This window comes from Microcaecilia unicolor, chromosome 12 (genome assembly GCF_901765095.1).
Source record: "Microcaecilia unicolor chromosome 12, aMicUni1.1, whole genome shotgun sequence".
NCBI lineage: Eukaryota > Metazoa > Chordata > Amphibia > Gymnophiona > Siphonopidae > Microcaecilia > Microcaecilia unicolor.
The window spans coordinates 26857315-26879572 of record NC_044042.1 but is presented as its reverse complement, the minus strand read 5'-3'; the positions used below and the strand labels follow the sequence as shown (position 1 = coordinate 26879572).

Sequence of the window (22258 nt, the reverse complement as noted above, 5' to 3'; positions counted from 1 at the left end):
GATTTTCTGTTTTTTAATTTAAAATGCTTTTATTTGCGTGCAAGGAAGGCAGTATATTAAATTTTAATAAATGATAATTAGAACATACTTTGGAAAACTACAACTTCAGTTAACTCAAGCACCTATAGTTTGTACCCAGCTGGGGCACTCAAGGCCTTTCATAAAGGCAAATATCAGGAAAATGTGTAAAAAGAAATAAATTTAGAAATGGCTGATAACCTAAGACACTATGAGGAACTGGGAACTGTATGACAGTGAACATAAGAATAGCCATACTGGGACAGACCAATGGTCAATCTAGCCCAGTATCCTACTTCTAACAGTGGATAATCCAGGCCACACGTACCTGGAATAAAACCAATTAGTGACAGAAAAAAATACACAAAAAAGTACTTCAGTGATGTGTCTGGCTCCACAGAAAGGCAAAGACTGAGGTAGTGCCACATTTTTTTTTTTTTTACATTTGTACCCCGCGCTTTCCCACTCATGGCAGGCTCAATGCAGCTTAGGTACTTTATTTGTACCTGGGGCAATGGAGGGTTAAGTGACTTGCCCAGAGTCACAAGGAGCCACCTATGCCTGCAGTGAGAATTGAACCCAGTTCCCCAGGACCAAAGTCCAGCCTTCTTTTCTCCAAGTTGCTGCTGCAGATTCAGGCAGCACTGCAACATAGTATACTTCTGTTGCTTAAGTACGCGCAGAAATTCTAATTGAATTTTACAAGAACCTGAGTGTTCACTGTGCTCTCTCTCTGTGCTTTAAAATATAAATAAAATAAAAACAATACTAAATGCTTGTGGACTCTACAACACTCTAAAGCTGTAAACTTATATCAAACAAATTGCAAAACCTATTTAAAATAACATTAATGAAAATATTATGAAAAGTTTAATGTGTTACAAAATATCTGACAAGAGTTTTTTTCAAAAATGTTTATTTTTTTTTTTTGAGGACACCAATTCCAATATGGAAGCACTGTTATGTAACTGTACATATGCCCTGAGTGCAAGGGAGGGAAGGAGAGAAATGCTGGATGCCACAGGAGGAAAGATATGGGAGGGTTTATACTGGACTATGGTACGGCAGGGAAGAGAAGGGGAAATGCTGGGGATAATGGCAGAGCTCCCCCCCCCCCAAATAAAAAGGGCACAAACTACCTAGTTGGAATACATAGGAGTTGCTCAGCCTGGTCACAGCAGTTTTCACTTGCTTTACCGTTTGCCTTGGTAGTTTGTCTACTGATTATTTGTTCAATCTGCCTTTAACAGGTTTAGCAATAATTGTGCATTCTTTTGATTTAAGGAGGCAGTCGGTTCAATCCACAAGTAGTTCAGTGAGCTGTCTTCTGAAGTATCTGTGGTGTTCCTGAGTGCAACATTTTTTTTTTAATTTATTTACAATATCCTTAGACCCTCAAAATTGAGAAGAGCAGACCAAAGATAGATCATCATTGTAGAAAATGACAAAAAGCAAAGGCTTAACCAGAACATTACAACCAATCCATCATATAACCAAGATGAGACAACTTCACTGGTTAGTTTCTTCATATCAAGAAAAAAAATCTAAGGTATTCTAGGGCAAAAAACACATACCATTCCCAAATATTTCATCACACATTTACATGGGTATGCTAGTAAAAAAAAAAAAAAAAAAAAGTAGCACCTAATTGTTTTTGTTTCTTTTCTCATCACTAAGAACTCCTTCCATCACTAGTCAAATCCACAGGAGTTACACTCATAATTAAAACCCTTAAATTCAGTCTTCGATTAGTTTTCTAGTTGCTCGAACTTTCTATGCACATACTTCTGATCTTTCACTATTGACACAGTTTCTTTTAAAGTTTTTACTTCGAGGATCATGTGATACCTAAAACAGGAGTCAATGCTGCCTGTTCAGCTCCTGTCTCCCCACCAATAAAGCCACTTTCTCAGCATATAATTCTCATAGAAGTGGGTGGATTTGATTCTTGTGATTTACACTTTGTTAGCCCGACGGGGTGTGATCTTTGAGAATATTGCTGTTGGTGTGGCTTTGAAGTTACCCGCAAAAGTAAAGTCATGCAGAAGGGAGTTTCATCCAACATGACAGTTCCATCAATCCTGCCAAGTCCTTTGACAAGCACTGTTTGGATTTCAGAATGTGTCGGAGATGTGGGCTGCAGTGAAGGAGGTGCTGGATGCAAAATTGCTGTATCTACATGATCAAACAGAGGCCCGCTCACGAGCACCTGAACAACTGGAACTGGATGTGCAGCAACATCAGGTTGGGGTGTTGGAAACTCAGGCCCGAGGCACATCCCGTGAGGTGGAGCAACTTTGTACCAAGGTTCAGCAATTGGAACACAAAGTAGAAGCCCTGGAGGGCAACACAAGACACAATTTCTGGTTGGTTGGCCTTGCAGAACCTTTGCTAGACATGGAGCTGGTGCATACATTAGAATGTTGGATTCCACAATCCACGAACCCAAGTGGGCCCGTCGCTTGGGTTCTCGGAGCATGGTTACTGCCCATCCCAGTGTTGTGGATATTCATGTGTGCCATTATGAGCATAAGCAAGTCATACTTCAGGCATTACATCGTGGAAAAAGTACTTATGTAATCAAAAATTATGAGTGTGCGCTCAGCACAAAGATTTTGCTCCCTTATACACTCAATTATATGATTGTAAGATTTCCAATGAGTTTGTTATCCTGCACGATTTATGGTCACTCATGGGGGTCAAACTCATTTCTTTTCATCAGTGGAGGCAGCACAATCTTTTTTACATACTCTTCCTGCCGATGCTGGCTCTTAAGATAGCTGCTGCATCCCTTATTTTTAGACATTTTAGAAATTTTTGCTGTTTTGATTGGACTGCTCTTGGACCTCATTCTTTGGGACTCGTAATTTTTTTGATTTTTTTTCACCCATAATGGCTGGACAGAGTTTTTTCCCATGTCTGGTTTTCTCTTTGTGGAACATTTAGTTGGATGCTGGGATATGTGGCTTTTGTCTATACTTTCTGGTACTGGATGTTTTCCTGTGAGAGTGGGTTTGGCAGGAGGAGTTCACGTGATAGTTCCCACATAATTTGTGACTGTAGAAGAAATGGGGTTCAGAAATAGGTTAGAGAGGGATGGGGTGGGGGTGAAAAATAAAAGAAAGAAGACTATTTTAGGATTGATGATTTTCTGTACTTGCATTTTGTTCCCTTTTGAGCTCTGTATATGCTTGTACTGATATTATTGTCAATAAAAAGATTTAACCAAAGTTTTTACTTCCTTTTGCATCTGTGAAGACTGTTCAATTCCCTCCAGCCGAACTATATCAAGGTTTGAGGAGAGCGCATCAACTTTATACACAAGATTAGTCATCTCTGCCAAAGATCTTTTGTTTCAACCATATTCTTCATAGCTGACCTTAACGTTTCCAGTGTTACCCCATGGGGGCCTCCAATATCTTGATTTCCCCTAGTATTCCAATCTCAGCTGTCTCCACAGCAGGAGGGATTCCACCGCCCTGTACTCCAGTGTCCCTGTACTCCATACATCCCCTGGCTGGAGATCCAAATTCCGAATTCACTTTGCAGCTGGACACAGAAGTACGTTAGTTGTTTGGTAGACAACAATGTGTCTTGCCCCAAGGGGTCCAATGCTCCCTCCTCAGGCCTTACAGCAAAACTCCCACGCCGACATTCTGGTTGCAATGTAACTGCGTAACACTCAAGTGTCTGTTGAATCGGGGACGATGATCCAGCTAGGAGCAACACCTTCACCATCCCCTTTCTGATAGTATGGGGCACTTAACTACTATTACCTAGACAATAGTCTCAAATGGTAGCTGGAGGGCAAAGTAGTGGGGGAGGGGAAAAAAGCAAGATTTACTCAAAGCATATCATAGAAACTTATGCTAACCATTTTCAATCCCAAAAGCAAAGTTAAGTGTCTAAACTTACTATACTCACTGAATTCATGTTTTTTTTAGATTGATTCTTCTTATGTTTCTCTGCTTCTTTCTTCACAGTATGTTCCCATTTTATTACTGTCAGGGTTTCTTGGATCACCTCTGCTACTGAGAGCAAAACAACAAGAGCTGGGTTACTCTAGGAAGAGAAAATTCTACTGATGTATACAAAATAAGTGGCATAAGTAGGGTCACATGAAAAGTATGTAGTAAATATCTTAATGCACAAGCTGCCTTTGAAATTTTTGTATAGACATTAAGGGTCAGATTCATTAAGACTTTTCTCCTATTGTGTTTATGGGAGGGGGGGAGAACCCTTGATGAATCAGGTCCTACAGATTCAGAAGGACTCACAATTTAGAACCCATGAGTGATGTCAAAGTACCATTATTAGATTATGCTAAAAAGACTAATTACTGCTAACTTAAAACAAATCATACTGTGTTTTATTATACATGTATAATCTCTCTTGCATTTGTATAGTTGCCTGGAACCTTAAAACAACAGATAATCCTGGTGAAAAGAAGAAATCTGGGCATTTGGATAAAGTAGTGTGATTGCTATATTAGTCCAACTACAAATATTTTTGTAATCATCTGATATTTGACACTGCTAGGTTATTAAAAAAAATTAAAGAACTATACCAACTTTATAAAAATGTTTCACAGATATCAGAACCTTAGAGGTTGTACAAGGTGATACAATTAGGTACAAAATTAGATTGTGAGCCCTCCGGGGACAGGGAAATACCCAGTGTACCTAAATGTAACTCGCGTTGCAGCTACTGCTGAAAAGGGTGAGAGCAAAATCCAAATAAACAGCTTTTGTAAAAGCAATGCAGGTTTGCATCTAGAAACCTAGAACCAAAAATCTTCAAGATGGCATGGAGCAGTGATGTGAAATCTGAACCACCAGTTGAACTGTTAGGGTACATACAATGAATATGTTTAGCTAAGTCTGAATATACTATGCTTACACTGTGCACTAATTTTTCTTATGACTGTGGATATCCTGAAAAGCTACCTAGCTGTGGGGTCTTCAGGACAGTATGGTTGGCCCCTCTTAAGAAAAAAATGAATTACAGGCAAGAAATTAAATAGGACATAGCAGAAAGAGGATCGTTCTGTTTACTTGCTGGCCATGCTCATCTCCTATTACCATTAAACAAAATAACATTCAAACCAAGAACACTGATGGCCACAACATCAAAGCAGGAAAAATCATGGATCCCTGAATGTACAAGCTATACCACTCTTCCGTACAGCCACCTTGTGCTCTGAGCGGCTGGCTCGTATATTCTTGCAACACACTTCTCCTTCCAGCTCACACAGTTGTCTCCTATTGTGCCTCTGTACTTACCATTCTCACATTTTACAGCTGCACATCCCATTCTGCGTCTCAGATTGTGTGTTCTACCCTCTGGGTCTTCACCTGGCTCTGTTTTGATATTGATAGCCTATGAAATAATAATCTGGTTTTAACACACAGCATTAATATCATAAATGTACCCAGTCATGCAAAGCTTGTCATCCAGAATGTTACATTTTTAGCTTACTGGTCAGACCGGCTACCCCTGCTATACAGTGATGGTGGCTAACTCCACTCAGAGTGCCACAAGCCAGTCAGGTTTTCAAAATTTTGCATGCAAAACGTCATCTTGTACATATTCATTACGGATATTTTGAAAATCTGACCGGTTTGTGGCCCACAAGGAGTTCAACTGTCTACCCCTACTGTACAATAAAATTTAACTTAACCCACAGTTCAGGCCTTGTAATGACAACTATTATAATGCCCCCTATTGTAATACTAAACGTTGGACCAATCTCTAACCTGATTTAGGTCCCAAATTGAAGAAAGTTATGCAAGTGAGAATCAGATCTCTCTCAGCCAAAACAGATCAGTATCATAGCTCCCCCAGGCCCTTCAGAGTTTTGTTAGGGTTTTCCCTACCAGTGGGATGAGGGTGAACACATATAGCAGCCTTGACCCAAAAGAAGTCATCTGTTGCTAAGCTTCTATCTTAGCAACTGATCAGATTATGGAAAAAGAATGCTGACATCTTACTTTGAAATGTAACAAATGTATCTTATGAATTCCCCAATAGGAGAATATCATATCCACCAGACTCTGACCCAATCTCTTGAGGGTCTCATGTGGCGAGTCAGAATGTATGCCAGAATGTTCAGACAACCTTTCTAGGCTTTGGTAGCTGTCAGTCTCGTTTAAAGCTTTGTGGTAATAGATGAGTGACTAGGTGTTTGATTTAGTATATTAACTTGTTAGAAGCCAAAGAGGAAGACAAAAATGGACTTGGGAGTAGCAGCAATATCCTAAATCTGGTCAAACTTCTATGGCTAGCAGCAAGGAGATATACTTATAGTGTGAACCAGAAATTCTGGGCAAACTAGGTGTTTGTGTCAAATATTTTTTTTTATTATCAATGCAAACCACAATAATATCAAACATATAGTTCAATGGCGATAAGAACAGAATAAGCCAAATTCAAATTGACAATTAACTTTTCCAGGGTCCTCCCCCCTTCCCAAAACCCTCCCCTCTCCCACCCTCCCATTACAATACAAATCAGATACTGTTTCAGTCTGAATTATACATAATTGCTGTACAATTAGATAGTTAAGGAACGCAGATCTGATCCTTACTGTATAGGTCTGCAAATATGAAGTCCATAAAGTTATGTTTCCTCGCCTTTACACCACTCTTTTCTACTGTTAAACGCTCCATAGTGAGGAGCTCATGCATAAGATTCTTCCATTGGGTGATGGTGGGGTGTATCCATTGTAACAAAATACAACGCTTAGCCATCAGGGCCGACTTAATGAAGAAAAAGCACAATCTTACAGGTGCCCTCCGCTACTCCAGTAATATAATCTAACACACACATCCTTGGGGTGGCCACCCATAGAGGTCCCCCAAATAAACCCATAGTATGGTCCAAAAAGCCTGAACTGGCAGGCATTCCCACGCCATGATGGTAGGTAGCGTCTGGATTCCAACACTTCACACATGTTCCCGTTATTAGGCATTCCCATTTTCTTTGCCCTAGTTGGGGTGTATATACATACTTAAAAACTTATAATGTAATTCCTACAAATGGATACTACCCACAATCGTGGTCCATCTTTCAAACTCCACAAACATTCTAGGGCATAGTCTCCAAAATCTCATTCCCAGAGGGATACCACTCTTGTTAATGGTGTAGCCCCTATTACTTTCTTAACTGTAGGATAGTATCAGCTGGTAAGGCCTCTATGAACTGCCAATAGCGGCCAACTATCATCACAGTCTGATTCAGTAAAGTCTTCTGGGTTGGTATGAAATAAGCCTAGAACATAGTGTTGCAACTACAAACGATAATTCCCACTTACTTGCTCATAGGAAACTATCTGTGGTTTGGATCCATCTATAACATGCTATAGTCCTAGTCAGCGCCATCTAAGAAAATCTTCTGACTATAACCCCAGTAGAAAGTCTGCATTTCCCTGAATAGGCAGAACACGGGAGCTATGTGCCTGTAATCCAAATTTTTTACGGAATAAGGCACCACCCGTACTAAGACATGACAGCGCAAAAATGGAGAAAGCTTAGCAGATTTTGCATATAACACATATGCACCTCTCTCACATTCTACACCACAATATTCCAAAGTACGATACATCCAATCTCAGGCACATCGTAGGTGACCCGCTATCGCATATGCTCTCAAATCTGGAAGACCCAGGCCTCCATCCCTCCTAGATAACTGTAATTAATGCTTAAGCGACATTCTGGGCCATTTGGAACCCCACAAAAATTTATTGATGATTTTATTCCAGAGGGCTAAATCTGTTTTGAGAATAAGTAGTAAATGTTGGAGGGAATACACCCTCCTATGTAACAATGCCATCTTTAATTGTTGAATTCTACCCCACAAAGACCATGGAAGCTCTCACCATTTAGTACATAGAGATTTTGTGGCTGATAATAATGGGGTTACATTTATTGAACATAATTGCTCTAGACTGTGAGGGATCCATAGACCCAAATATCCCCTCCATTTAGCTACCGAATCACCTCCCGCATCAAGAGCTTCAGATTTTTCATAATCGATCCAAAGTCCCAAATACTACCCAAAGGTATTTAATACATCTAAAAGTCTAGGTAGTGTCCTCTGAGGGCTAGTAATTGCCACTAATCAATCATCTGCAAACAATGCCACTTTGAACTGTCATACCAATTCTTACGCCACTAATATGCGGATCTCTCAAATAGGGCCAAGGGTTCCATACATAGTACAAATTATGTAGTTGACAAAGGGCACCCCTGCCAAGTGCCTCTGCCAACTGAAAAGTTCTGGGGAAGTAAACCATTTACCAGGGCCTGGGCCCAAGGGCCAATACACAATAATTGTATCATGGATAATATTGGGCCCTGAAAACCAAAGACTTGCAAAACTGCCCAGAGATAAAGTCAAGATTCAGTGTCAAAAGCCCTTTCTATATCAAATCCCACCACCAAAGATGACAATTTTTGTGCACTTATTGTTTCCAATGCAGATAATAAACGGCAAACATTGACTACCGAGTTTCTACCTTTTACAAATCCAGCTTGTGGAACTCCCAAACGTGGGATAATAGGCAGCAATTGGTTCTGCTAAAAGTTTCACATAAAGCTTAGCATCCGTATTGAATAATGAAATGGGCCTGTAAGAAGATGCCAGCTGAGGGTCTTGGGCGGGCTTCAATATTGGTATAATTGTGGCTCCTCTCATTGTATCTGGGAAGGTTCCATTCCTCAAGGCCTCCTCGTACACCGCACATAGTGTAGGGGTAACATGATGCGCCAAGATCTTATAAAACTCTAGAGGGAAGTCCACTGAAGCCTGGGCTTTTTTGTGTTGCAGATGATGTGATAGCATTTGTGATTTCCTCTACTGAACAGGGGGCATTTAACAAATCCAAGACCTCTTGAGTCAACTGTGGTATTGGTAAACCTTTCAAAAAATCTGTTAACACTCGTTTGTGTGGGGGGGGGGGGGGCGGTGGGCACCTTGATCTGCATATAAGGTAGCAATTCTTTTTCAGCATTTTACAAATGATCAGCAATACTATCCTCTCAACATGTGCCCATTCAATTCCCATATTTAAAGAATCTATGTCTTCCATATTTCATGCTATTTTGTGTACATTGGTGGAGTAATTCATTCAATGTATGTTGAATATTGACATATTACTCGCCAGCATCTCTGGTCAAATGGCAAGCCAAGTATCTCTGTGCTGAGTGGAGGAGTAGCCTGACTTTGATCCTGGGGAACTGAGTTCGATTCCCACTGCAGCTCCTTGTGACTCTGGGCAAGTCATTTAACCCTCCATTGCCCCTGGTACAAACTAAGTACTTGAATATATGTAAACCACGTTGAATATAGTTGCAAAAAAAAAAAAAACCACCTCAGAAAGGCGGTATATCAAGTCCCATTTCCCTTTCCCTGAGTTGTGAAATGAGGACTTATACAACAGTTTCTTCCTGTAGGAAAGATAGGAAAGAATTTCTCCTCTCATCACTGCTTTCCCTGATTCCCAGAACAATCTGGGAGTATCTGCATGGTGTTGGTTAAAATCATCATATGCTTTCTATTTATCTATGATATACTTTTGAAAATTAGTATCTGTTGCCAAATTATGTGGCATTGTTTAGTTTAATAGGTGTGTGCAGTATCGTTTGCTATAACTGTCTCTCCTATGCTAACACATTCACTATTTATGGCAGGAAATTGAATTTTAGTCAAGATTTTAAGAGTTCTTAGATCAAAACTAGGCCTTCCATGCACTGGTTTGTCAGGTAGTTCAGCAGACATTCTATTGTGTGTGTGTTATATTCTGTTCGGCACCTTTTTATGTTGCTGCTCTATGTCCTGATACATTCTTTTATTATGGCTCAGCTCGACTACTGTAACGCTCTTTAGAATGGGATGCGTCACTCTGACAAACTGATTACAACTGGTCCAAAACACGGGAATCAAGTTGTTGACTAACTCACGTAAATATGACCATGTTACCCCCTCTTTTGAGATAGGAACATTGGTTGCCTATTATTTACAGGATACAATTTAAACTTCTTTGCTTGGTTTAAAAGATTCGTCTTACAAGCATATTTGGCAGATTTGTTAATCTTGTACATGCCTGTGCAGTCTTTTTTAAGTTCCAGTTCCAGACCTTTGGTTTAGAAACTATACCTACTAAAATGCTTAGCGTTGCTGGTCCACTCTCCTGGAATAGATGCCATATTTACAGTTGAAGGAGTCATTTCATATGTTTAAGCGACTGCTTAAATTATATTTGTTTCAGGAGGCTTTTGGAACCTCCTCATGATGAATTTTCTCCTACATGTTTGCTGGCCCTTCACTTAGAACTGGATTTTACTTACATGCATATACATACATGTATGTATGTATGATAGATTTGATATGATATGCTGTTGCATAATATGGTATGCTATGTGTTGATTTGTTTTATTTTATATTGTGTTTGTTTTTATGCTTGTTGCCATTTTATTCTTTTCTGTCATTGGCTTGGCTTTTTTTTTTTTTTTAAATATACATAATTTTATATTGTAAACCATCCAGGTTGTTCTTATGGGAAGTATATCAAATTTTTAAATAAAACTTGGAAAACTTACCTTTTCACCCTTGCTACACATATTTAGCTTCTGTCATCTAATATGTTAATATGTATCGCACTGTTCTTAAGAGTAAGCTAAATTGGCCTGATTGAGACCAAAACAAGCAAATTAAAGGTACGTTCAACTAGGCAAGCAATTAGCTGCCTTAAATATTATCACCGCTTTCAGTTTTATTCTAAAGAGGGTCCACCATACTTTTACAGAGCTCCCAATTATCCAGTTCCAAGAGAGATTTTAGGCCAACCCTGTATTTCAGGCAACTCTATCCTGATGCATATGGAACCTGCAGCACCAATTTCAATGGGTAGAAACTACAAATACCAGTCTTGGGATGCAAGTTCAAAACCAGGACTGTCCAAAAAAGTGTTCCTGCTGCAACTTAACTTGGCAGCTCTACCTCCTGAAATGAAATAACCCAGAGCAGCTAAAGACTGCTTCAGGCACTTAAATTACACTTAGTAGACACTTTTCTAGAGGGCTTGTGAAAAAGCTCCTGCCTGCTCAGACAAGCATAAATTAATTTGTAGAGAAGCTAGACATAACCATTAGATAATGCTTAAATGTGATCATCAGTGGGAAGCCCTGAACTGAAGCAAAAACAGCAGTTTAAGAGTTGGACATAATAATAGATGGGCAAATTATGGCCTACATAGATGCACCTCAATCACAATTTAACAGTTTCCTAACACAGGAAGAAAGTGCTTGAACCTGCTTCTTCAGGCAGTACATGGCAACATGTCAGTCTGAAATACATTTTAGTTGGCCACTTGGTGTCTGAGAGACTTTAAAGCATGACTGCTCAATGTTTGACAAAGCTGAACCCTCTTTAAATGAGGCCAAAGGCCTTAGATGAAGTCCATCCATAGATTGGATGCATCAGAGATGAGAATAATTGTGTAGGGTGGAATTTAGAAAGGTATACCCCTTGCTAGACTGGATGGTGACAGTATTTAAGTTTACTTGGGAATAAGATGTACACCTGAATTTCTTGAGTACTGGCTGTAACCACTGGAATTTTAGGGTGCATCAAGCTTGTCTCATAGGAAAAAAGTAACATAGTAAATAAAGATCTATACAGTACACATCAAGTCTGTCCAACAAGGCAGCCAAAGTTATTGTCACTCTGTGTAATACAGGTAACACTCTTCTATGCCCTAATTTAAGTTTTGATTTCATTCCACTCTTCTATATAGTTATCCTCTATGTTTATTCCACGTGTTTTTGAATTCCTTCACTCACCTCCCCCAGGACATTCCAGACATCCACCATCCTCTCCATGAAAAAGTATTTTCTGATGTTACTCTCATGTCTACCACCCTGCAACCTCAATTCATGTCTTCTAGCTCTACAGTTTTCCTGTCTCTGGAAAAGATTTGTTCGTATCTTGCTTAGTAGTGCAACAGTTTCGGATGGGAGTTCTAGATGACTTTCATAGATTATGGACCTTGAATGTTCAATACCTGCCAGCACTGTTTGAGGAGTATATAATTGATGGGCCTGTGCAATAGAGCTGCAGAGAACCTGCGCCTTTGCTTGGTTATCCTCTGAGACATCCTCTCGACAACGCTGGAGCTCCTACATGATTTATCAATTGAGAATGGATAGACTTCAAGTGCATGATTTTTCAGATGAAACAGGGAAACACTTCTGTCATGTGCAGACCCTTACCTCCCAAGCCAGAAGCCAGTTGCTGAATTGTTGAGTTAACCCCCCCCCCCCCCTTTTTTTTCAGTCACATATTTGCTCGAACAATTTACTATTTCTCATTTGCAGGACTGTATTTGGGTGAGGAGTGGGGAGGGACCGGCACCACAGGCCATTGCAAACTCAAAGATTTATTGCCCTGCACGTGCTTTATGTCCCACAGATAAACTACTGCTTGATATACCCTCTTTTCATCACATAAGATTAAATGAATTCCATTCTTCTGTGTTGAGGACGCTATGTTATGGAATGCGCTACCAACTGACCTATGTAAAACTGCTTCTATTATTCAGTTTACACAACAGCTGAAAGAATACCCATTTTTACAAGCTGTTTCTGTTTAGGTTACTACTGTGGACTTCTTGCATGTTCTATAATATTTTACAGATTAATATGCTGCGATAAGTTATTTAAAACAAAATGTAAATGACAGTAAATTATATCTCAAATACACGATTTGGTTACTTTTTATGAAGTTTATTTTAAGAACATAAGAATAGCTATACCGGGTCAAACCAATGGTCCATCTAGCCCAACAGTAGCCAATTCAGGCCACAAGTACCTGGCAGAAACCCAATTCGTACCACCATTCCATGCTACCAATCTCGAGGCAAGCAGTGGCTTCCCCATGTCCATCTCAAAAACAGACTATCGTTAAGTCTACTGCTCTGGGATACTATCCAAAGCACCCAATTGCCAGAGGATCTTTACGCTTCCCTGTGCTGGTAGAGAATCAAGGGAAAAGATCAGTAAAGACTAGACACTTGTTTCAGTCAAAACCCATCCCCAGGTTTTAGCAGTGAAGCAAACTACAGTGACTCCAGAGGAAGTGATGTCAGCACCCTTGATGGTAACTGTGCCCCATCGTTCTAAGTCCCCAGTGAAATAAAATAATTAACTACATCGGTGTCATGAACAGGACTAGAGCAGAGAAGCAGATGCCAAGGATGTACCTTGATCTTCTACCTGTTCTTCAGTCAAGGCAGTGGCGTGTGCACCATCTCCGATAAGCATGGCCTCCCCTGGACGCGGTGAAACACACCAGGACACACCCAGCCAAGTGCAGTGACACAGTTGGGCCCGGCCTGCACCAGACCGCCACATGCCGCGCCCCCCCCCCCGCCCCCCCACTCGCACCACCTTATCTTTCTGCCTCCGGGGGGGGGGGGGGGGGGGAAGCCTGGAACCGGCACCAGCAAGTCTATCCTCTCCTGCTCCTGTCCTTGCCAGGACCTGGATGATCGCATTAACTCGATATTGAGCTAATGCAATCATCCGGGACCTGAGCAGTACACAGGAACAGGAGAGGACAAACCTGTAGTAAGCAGAAAGAAGCTTGCCTGCGCTGGGCCCATGACCACTTGGAGACCGGGCAGGTGGAAGTTTGCCCCCCACCTTCCTCCCTCTCTCAGCGGCCCTGGCCAAGTGTAGGATGTTAGAAGCACTTCACAGATACAACCAGCGAGTCTGAGTGATGTGCAAGGCCATCCTGATTATCAGGACCTGAATTTATACTTTGCATTAATAGCAAAATCTGTCACCATTATGACTTACTACTTATGGGCTTCACAGGTTTTACTGGGCAGCATCATCATTTTGGGCATCAAATTATCTGAATTTTGTGTCTCACTCTCTGCTGCTCACATGCCAAGCATTAAAAAATGAATTATTTACACTTAAGAGGCCACACTAAGATTACTATTCATCTAAAACTCTTAATTACAGTGTGTCAAACTGTTCAAAGCATTCTGGGTATATCACAAAACTCAGAAGAAACCACCAGTCAGTTCTGTGGAGACCTATGAACAATTTAAAAACAACAAAAACAAAAACAAAAAAAACTTGAAAAGGAGAGAGAGTTTACCCACATCCTTTTCCAGAATGAGACACTTTGAAGGAGGAAAAGTGTAGTAAAATCCACTTTAGTATCCAATCTCCTCCCCCTCCCCCAACAGAGCTGCAACTTTTGCATTCTGTGCAGGGAAAACATCCCAAACAGGTGTGCACACCCATGTATACCACCCTACTCTTATATTGCTGCACAGCACAAAATAGGTTTGGGACCCACCTCAGCTCTCATGCGTTTGGCTCGCCTTGCAGGAGGGCACGTTTCAGAAGGTTGAACAGACTGTCGCTGAGGAATATCATGGGGCTTGTACTCTCTGTCTTTCACATCATTTATGAGATTTGGCTTCTGCAAACACTAGAAAAAAATACACAAAACTTGAGATTGATGTCAGCCCTTTTGCTCAATGTGCTTGGAAGCATCAAGTATTTTATAAGTCTGAACATATCATCAAAACCAGAAATGGATAAGAAATTGGCACAACAGTTTTACTTAGCAAAATACAGTTTTTGAGAGTAGCATTCTAGGATAGATATTTAGTAGCAAAGTTTCAAAAATAAACTAACCTGTTCATCTGGTGAAAGCACACTCAATTTACACCATCCATCTGCAGACCAAATGTAAACTTTTCAGTTTGTGTCCAGAATCAGAAGTCAGCAGAGCATAAAAGTCTGCCATTTCTACTTCCAAGTACTTAGGTTTGGGATAACTGCAATGTAGGATGACTTACTGTTCCAACTGGGGCTACCAAACACCCAGAATGATTCTGGCCAAACCTTGTATGTTGCAACTGCATCTGCACCCCACCACAGTGGACATACCACTCACCCCATCCCCTACTTCACAGCCATAGCACAAAGCCTGGAGTTGTCACAGGACTTCCAATGGCAGTTTGTCTTCATACCAACATTATGCCAAGAACGAAAGACAAACTCCGTTTGTCTCAAAGTGCAAAATAAATATGATACAATGGGAAGACGACTCAGGGGTAGAACTGATTCAGGGGGAATAAGAAAGAGTATTTTATGAAGTTAAAAAGGCCTCCATTAGCATTTATCTGGAAACATAAACCTCCATGGGTGCGAGCTGAGGTGCTCTACCAATCTAAAAGGAAAGGGGGAATGGGAGGTCCAAATTTTTCACTGTATTTTCAGGCAGCACAGCTGCGATTCTTGGTGGGGTGGACCAATGATAGCAATAAACTTTGGCTCCAAATAGAACAATGGTTAGGTTTCACACAGTTGGCCTCAGTTCTGTGGCTACCTAGGTCCCACATACAGGCCCTGGCTGCACTTGCTCCCTTGGCGGTTCGCCTCCCCCTCCCAAACATGGTGCGATATAAGCCAAAAACTTTACCCCGACAGGCAATATTTCTGCCAAATGTCTATACGAGGCGCTCCTGGCTTTGCATGGGGGGAGGGGCCTGAGACAGCTGGGACAGCTATGGGAGGAGGGAGCATTTTTGTCCTTTGATGAGCTGTGGGAGGAGTTTGGCCTCCCTTCGCACCACCTCGTTCATTATAGCCGGATAAGGGACTATATTTTTCGCAAAGCATGAGAGGAGTTACAACTGGAGGAGACAGATCTGGAGCGTGCAATGGGGGGGGGGGGGGGGGGGGGAGCACCAGGGGATGTGTTTCTCAAATATATGCAGCGCTATTATAGGGTACCAATTCTGAAATATACATAGCAATGGGAACGTGATACGGGGGTCAGTCATGATATGCAAAGCTGGGAGCGAGCTTTTGGCTATATGTTAAGAGCATCTATAAGTAGCTCCATGATAGAGAATGGTTACAAGATCCTGTATCACTGGTATTATACACCTGATCGAATAGCTAAAATGTTTAAACAAACTTCGAGCCATTGTTGGAGGGGCTGTCAGGCAGTGGGAGACATGTTTCATATCTGGTGGTCCTGTCCAAAAATAAAAAACTATTGGACGGAATTGCTTGGACAACTCAGCCAACTGCTGGGAAAGGAATACCCGGCCACTGCAGATCATTGTCTACTGCATTTCCGCCCCCCAGGGTTCCCACCAGCCTTACATCGCCTAGCCTCGACTTTCCTGGTAGCGGGCAAGATAACACTGGCTTCATCATGGAAGAGCCCACATGCGCCGCCAGTGATAAAGGTGGTTCATAAAATGGACTATTTATATCAGATGTCAAAACTTACAGCTATTCGAAATGGACAAGTGACTCAATTTTTTAAACTCTGGGACAAATACAGAGAGTGGAGATCCCGCTCAGGGATTGACTTGGACGCCCCACAGCTGGTGGTCCCGCTGTTATAAGTGCTGTCTCTGCTGGTTGGTTCCCACTTAAATGAATGCTGGACTTGGACTAACAATGGCCATGAACTTCTTGTTCTGAGTAATCTGGGAGGGGGTGGGCACAGAGGGGGGGGAAGGGAGGGCTATGATGTTATATGTATAAATATGCAAAATGCCTTACTGATGTTTATGTTAATTTCTCAATAAAAATACTGGGGGGAAAAAATAAAAGGCCTCCATTTATATATTGATTAGGGAAAATGCTTGTAAGTGTTGTTACTCATTGGTATTACACTCCGGTAAAGTTAAAAACTGTGTTTCCCCACAGTACTACAGATATTTGTTGGAGATGCCTGGAAGAACGGGGGACATTTTTCACATCTGGTGGACATGTGGGAAACTCTGCCTCTTGGCAGGATGTGGTTCGTTTAATGGAAAGAAGCTTGGAGACTGGTTTTCCTTTCGATCCCAAAGCATGCCTGTTGGGCTTGAGTAATAGGATAGGACCTAAATGGCAACAGAGATTTAAACAACTGTCAGCAGCCAAAAGTGAGATAGTTGCCAAGTGAAAGCATTCCATTGGGCCCACACTAAAGGATTGGATATTGCATTTAAAAGGTACAACGAGATATGGAGGTTCAGGACAAATATATTCCACGTATTAGAAAAAAGGGAAAAAAGACTAAACGTCAGCCGGCGTGGCTAAACAGTAAGATAAAGGAAATCATTAGAGCCATAAAACAATCCTTCAGAAAGTGGAGAAGAGAACCAACTGAAAGTAACAGGATAGATCATAAGGAATGCCAAGCCAAATGCAAAGCGGAGATAAGGAGGGCAAAAAAGGACTTTGAGAAGAAATTAGCGTTGGAAGCAAAAATACATAGTAAAAAATTTTTTAGATACATTAAAAGCAGGAAACCGGCCAAAGAGTCGGTTGGGCCGCTGGACGAAAATGGTGTTAAAGGGGCGATCAAGAAGGACAAAGCCGTAGCGGAGAAATTAAATGAATTCTTTGGTTCGGTCTTCACCGAGGAGGATTTGGGGGGGGACACTGGTGCCGGAAAGAATATTTGAAGCGGGGGAGTCGGAGAAACTAAACAAATTCTCTGTAACCTTGGAGGATGTAATGGGTCAGTTCAGCAAGCTGAAGAGTAGTAAATCACCGGGACCTGATGGTATTCATCCCAGAGTATTAATAGAACTAAAAAATGAACTTGCGGAGCTACTGTTAGAAATATGCAATCTGTCCCTAAAATCGAGTGTAGTACCGGAAGACTGGAGGGTAGCCAATGTTACTCCGATTTTTAAGAAGGGTTCCAGAGGAGATCCTGGAAATTATAGACCGGTGAGTCTGACGTCGGTGCCGGGCAAGATGGTGGAGGCTATTATTAAGAATAAAATTGCAGAGCATATACAAAAACATGGACTGATGAGACAAAGTCAGCACGGATTTAGTGAAGGGAAGTCTTGCCTCACCAATCTAATGCATTTTTTTGAGGTGGTAAGCAAACATGTGGACAATGGGGAGCCGGTTGATATTGTATATCTGGATTTTCAGAAGGCGTTTGACAAAGTGCCGCACGAAAGACTCCTGAAGAAATTGCAGAGTCATGGAATCGGAGGTAGGGTATTATTATGGATTAAGAACTGGTTGAAAGATAGGAAGCAAAGAGTAGGATTGCGTGGCCAGTATTCTCAGTGGAGGAGGGTAGTTAGTGGGGTCCCGCAGGGGTCTGTGCTGGGTCCGTTGCTTTTTAATGTATTTATAAATGACCTAGAGATGGGAATAACTAGTGAGGTAATTAAATTCGCCGATGACACAAAATTATTCAGGGTCGTCAAGTCGCAGGAGGAATGTGAACGATTACAGGAGGACCTTGCGAGACTGGGAGAATGGGCGTGCAAGTGGCAGATGAAGTTCAATGTTGACAAGTGCAAAGTGATGCATGTGGGTAAGAGGAACCCGAATTATAGCTACGTCTTGCAAGGTTCCGCGTTAGGAGTTACGGATCAAGAAAGGGATCTGGGTGTCGTCGTCGATGATACGCTGAAACCTTCTGCTCAGTGTGCTGCTGCGGCTAGGAAAGCGAATAGAATGTTGGGTGTTATTAGGAAGGGTATGGAGTCCAGGTGTGCGGATGTTATAATGCCGTTGTATCGCTCCATGGTGCGACCGCACCTGGAGTATTGTGTTCAGTACTGGTCTCCGTATCTCAAAAAGATATAGTAGAATTGGAAAAGGTACAGCGAAGGGCGACGAAAATGATAGTGGGGATGGGACGACTTTCCTATGAAGAGAGGCTGAGAAGGCTAGGGCTTTTCAGCTTGGAGAAGAGACGGCTGAGGGGAGATATGATAGAAGTGTATAAAATAATGAGTGGAATGGATCGGGTGGATGTGAAGCGACTGTTCACGCTATCCAAAAATACTAGGACTAGAGGGCATGAGTTGAAGCTACAGTGTGGTAAATTTAAAACAAATCGGAGAAAAGTTTTCTTCACCCAACGTGTAATTAGACTCTGGAATTCGTTGCCGGAGAACGTGGTACGGGCGGTTAGCTTGACGGAGTTTAAAAAGGGGTTAGATAGATTCCTAAAGGACAAGTCCATAGACCGCTATTAAATGGACTTGGAAAAATTCCGCATTTTTAGGTATAACTTGTCTGGAATGTTTTTACGTTTGGGGAGCGTGCCAGGTGCCCTTGACCTGGATTGGCCACTGTCGGTGACAGGATGCTGGGCTAGATGGACCTTTGGTCTTTCCCAGTATGGCACTACTTATGTACTTATGTAGCTGCCACGGACAATATGATCCATCACAAGAAAAATGGGCCCATCTGGTGGATCTTATCACTGCTAGGGAGGGGAGGGATTAAGGCAGAAGTTTGGGTTGGGGCACTCATTGAACAGTGAACACTCATCTGATGAGATGTTTAATATGGCATTGGGTAGGGGGTTGTTCCTGGGGGAGGTTGTCCCTGGTTGCGGAATAGTCTATGCTGATATTACATTGTTTGTTGATATTCCATGTTTATGGGCATCTTTGATGTTTTGTTTTATACAGTATGAAAAATTTTGAATAAAAAAATAAAAAAAAAAAGCAAGCAAGCTTAGGAAACTAGGAAAAGGTTGGATTAATCCATAAAGATAAGGGGAGCCAATGATGATAGATGATTAAATACAGGGCAGTCTACTCATTTTTATTAACTCCATTTCCTAAACACAAAAAACAAAAAGTAAGAATTTCCAGCTTCTTCCCCTTTCCACAGTCCAGTAATTGGGCCCTGCTGATAAAAGCAACCACAACTGTCTAAATCCTGCCCACAGGAGAATCAAACACAGCAATACAATTGCCACAACTCAGATACCTGATGGAAGAGATGCCAACAGGACCAAACCATAAATTTCTGTCATCTGGGTTACTTGATGCCCCAGATTCTTTTCCTGCCATGCCTATAATGGCATGAAGTTTATTTTGAAGGAGAGAGTCAACAAATTGTGTAGTTTTTTTCACAATGGTAGGCAATAATTCAGCCATAAAGTTCACAAGCAACTACACAGGACCATACTATATTCTGATAACTGTGGTTCCTCACAAGGAAAGACCCAAGGTCTAGGCTCACAAACTGGTGGTATACAGAAATGGGTCTTAGACATTTGGTGGGTAAATTCAATAACCACACTGTGGTGATAGTTTGGAAATGGCAACTCATGTGTCTGCCTGGATTCAGTATTTCATGGCCATCTTTTCCACCTGGACTATGCTGTATGGGATCATCACCACTGTGTCATTACAGGTAAAAACAGCTGTACCTTTAAACCAGATCAAAATTTAAACACACACACACACACAACAAACAATCGAGAAGAACAAGTATGCTGGTTGAAAAGGTGGTGGGAAGGAGAGGAGGGTAAATATAGGCAAGGAAACAAGTTATGATTGTGGGGGGAAATGGGAAGGCTAAAGGAGATGACAATGTTTGAGGGTAGCTATGTTTGTTCCACTGGACTCACTGATGCCTCTACTTCAAGCTGTCTAGCCTTCTCAGTGATTTGAAGTGTGCCAAGTAGACTTCCATTCAAAGTTTTGGAACTCATACTCTATAGAAAAAAAGGAAGCCCTGAGCTACCTTTAAACCTAGAAAGGAAAGATTCTTGGAAGGCCAGCACATTTCATCTTGGTGTAAGGAAGACTCCAATGAAAGATTATCCAGAGATTAATAGCATTTGGAGTTTCAGGAATTCTCAGACTACAATTCTCCAAAATACTGAGTAGCTATGGAGCATCAAGCGTATAACACAATACAGAAGCAGATGATGCTGATAGGTGTAATCCTGGGTCACATCTTTCTAGCACTGAAGCTGGGAAAAAATCTAATTCAATTTTTTTTTTAGCCTACATCTGTATCAAGTTCTGGCACAGCTGGCTTTTGACAATAATGGCTCAAGAAGCTGAGACGTTGGTGCCAGAATACTCCGAACTAAAGAGATCATCTAAGTTGCTCCAAGTATTCATCAAGATTAGAAGACTATCAGGGGTGTGTGTTTGGGGGGGGGGGGGGGGGTGCAAGTGTTTAGTCAACCAACAGCAGATTAAGGCAGGTCACCCTGAAAGGGTCTGAACAGAAACACATGTAGGTCTGAGCCCAAGGTAGAAAATACAGGTCGAATGTCCTGGAGACTAGGTCATGCAGAAAAGATTTTTTGGGGGGCGGGGAGATATGAATGGAGGAGTGGCCTAGTGGTTAGGGTGGTGGACTTTGGTCCTGGGGAACTGAGGAACTGAGTTCGATTCCCACTTCAGGCACAGGCAGCTCCTTGCGACTCTGGGCAAGTCACTTAACCCTCCATTGCCCCATGTAAGCCGCATTGAGCCTGTCATGAGTGGGAAAGCGCGGGGTACAAATGTAACAAAAAAAAAAAAAACAAGAGATCTGGACACTGGGAGACTACATTCTTTTTAGGAGACAAAGCGGTTCCCCTATGCTTCTAAACTGGGAAGGACAATTATTTTTCAGGAATATCACCAATATAATGGTTCCACACCTGTAAAATCCTGGCTACAGCCAAATTCTTTTACACTAACCAAAATCTGAAATAGTCATTTTCCCACCTATTTGCAGGCTCAATGTGGCTTACATTGTACCGTACAGGCGTCGCCAATCGGTTGATAACAAATACAGGTTATATTGCAGTCAAAATGAGGTAGGTGTGTATCAGGCACCATGAGGATGGAAGGGATGAAGATTGTATATTGTCCAGTACGATCATAGTTGTATTGTGTTGCTGGGTGTGGGGATTTTCATTGCATCAGGTGAGGTAAGCCTTTTTGAAGAGGGTGGTTTTTAATGATTTTCTGAAGTTCAGATGGTCATGGATTATTTTCACAGCTTTAGAGAGTCTATTCCATAGTTGTGCGCTTAGGTAGGAGAAGCTGGATGCATAAGTTGTTTTGTATTTCAGTCCTCTGCAATTTGGGTAATGTAGGTTTAGGTATGATCGTGATGATGCAAATCTGTTTCTGGTTGGTAGATCTATGAGGTCTGTCATGTATCCTGGGACTACGCCATAGATAATTTTGTGGACCAAGGTACAGATTTTGAAGATGATCCGTTCTTTGATTGGGAGCCAGTGTAGCTTTTCTCGGCGGGGTTTAGCACTTTCGAAGCATGTTTTACCAAATATCAGCCTGGCTGCTGTGTTTTGTGCGGTCTGGAGTTTTTTTTGCGAGTTGTTCTTTACACCCTGCATAGATTCCATAGCAGTAATCTGTATGGCTTAGGACCATTGACTGTATTAGGTTTCGAAAACTTTC

The 22258-nt window shown here is 41.6% G+C and overlaps 1 protein-coding gene across 1 annotated transcript in view; it reads right to left on the bottom strand.

Moving 5' to 3' along the window:
- The window catches only part of KDM5B (lysine demethylase 5B), a 246733-nt gene that overhangs the window by 156171 nt on the left and 68304 nt on the right, over nt 1-22258 (bottom strand). The window contains 3 exon segments of the mRNA XM_030221829.1: nt 3943-4049; nt 5301-5397; nt 14392-14526. Of these exon segments, the coding sequence (XP_030077689.1) occupies nt 3943-4049; nt 5301-5397; nt 14392-14526 (339 nt within the window).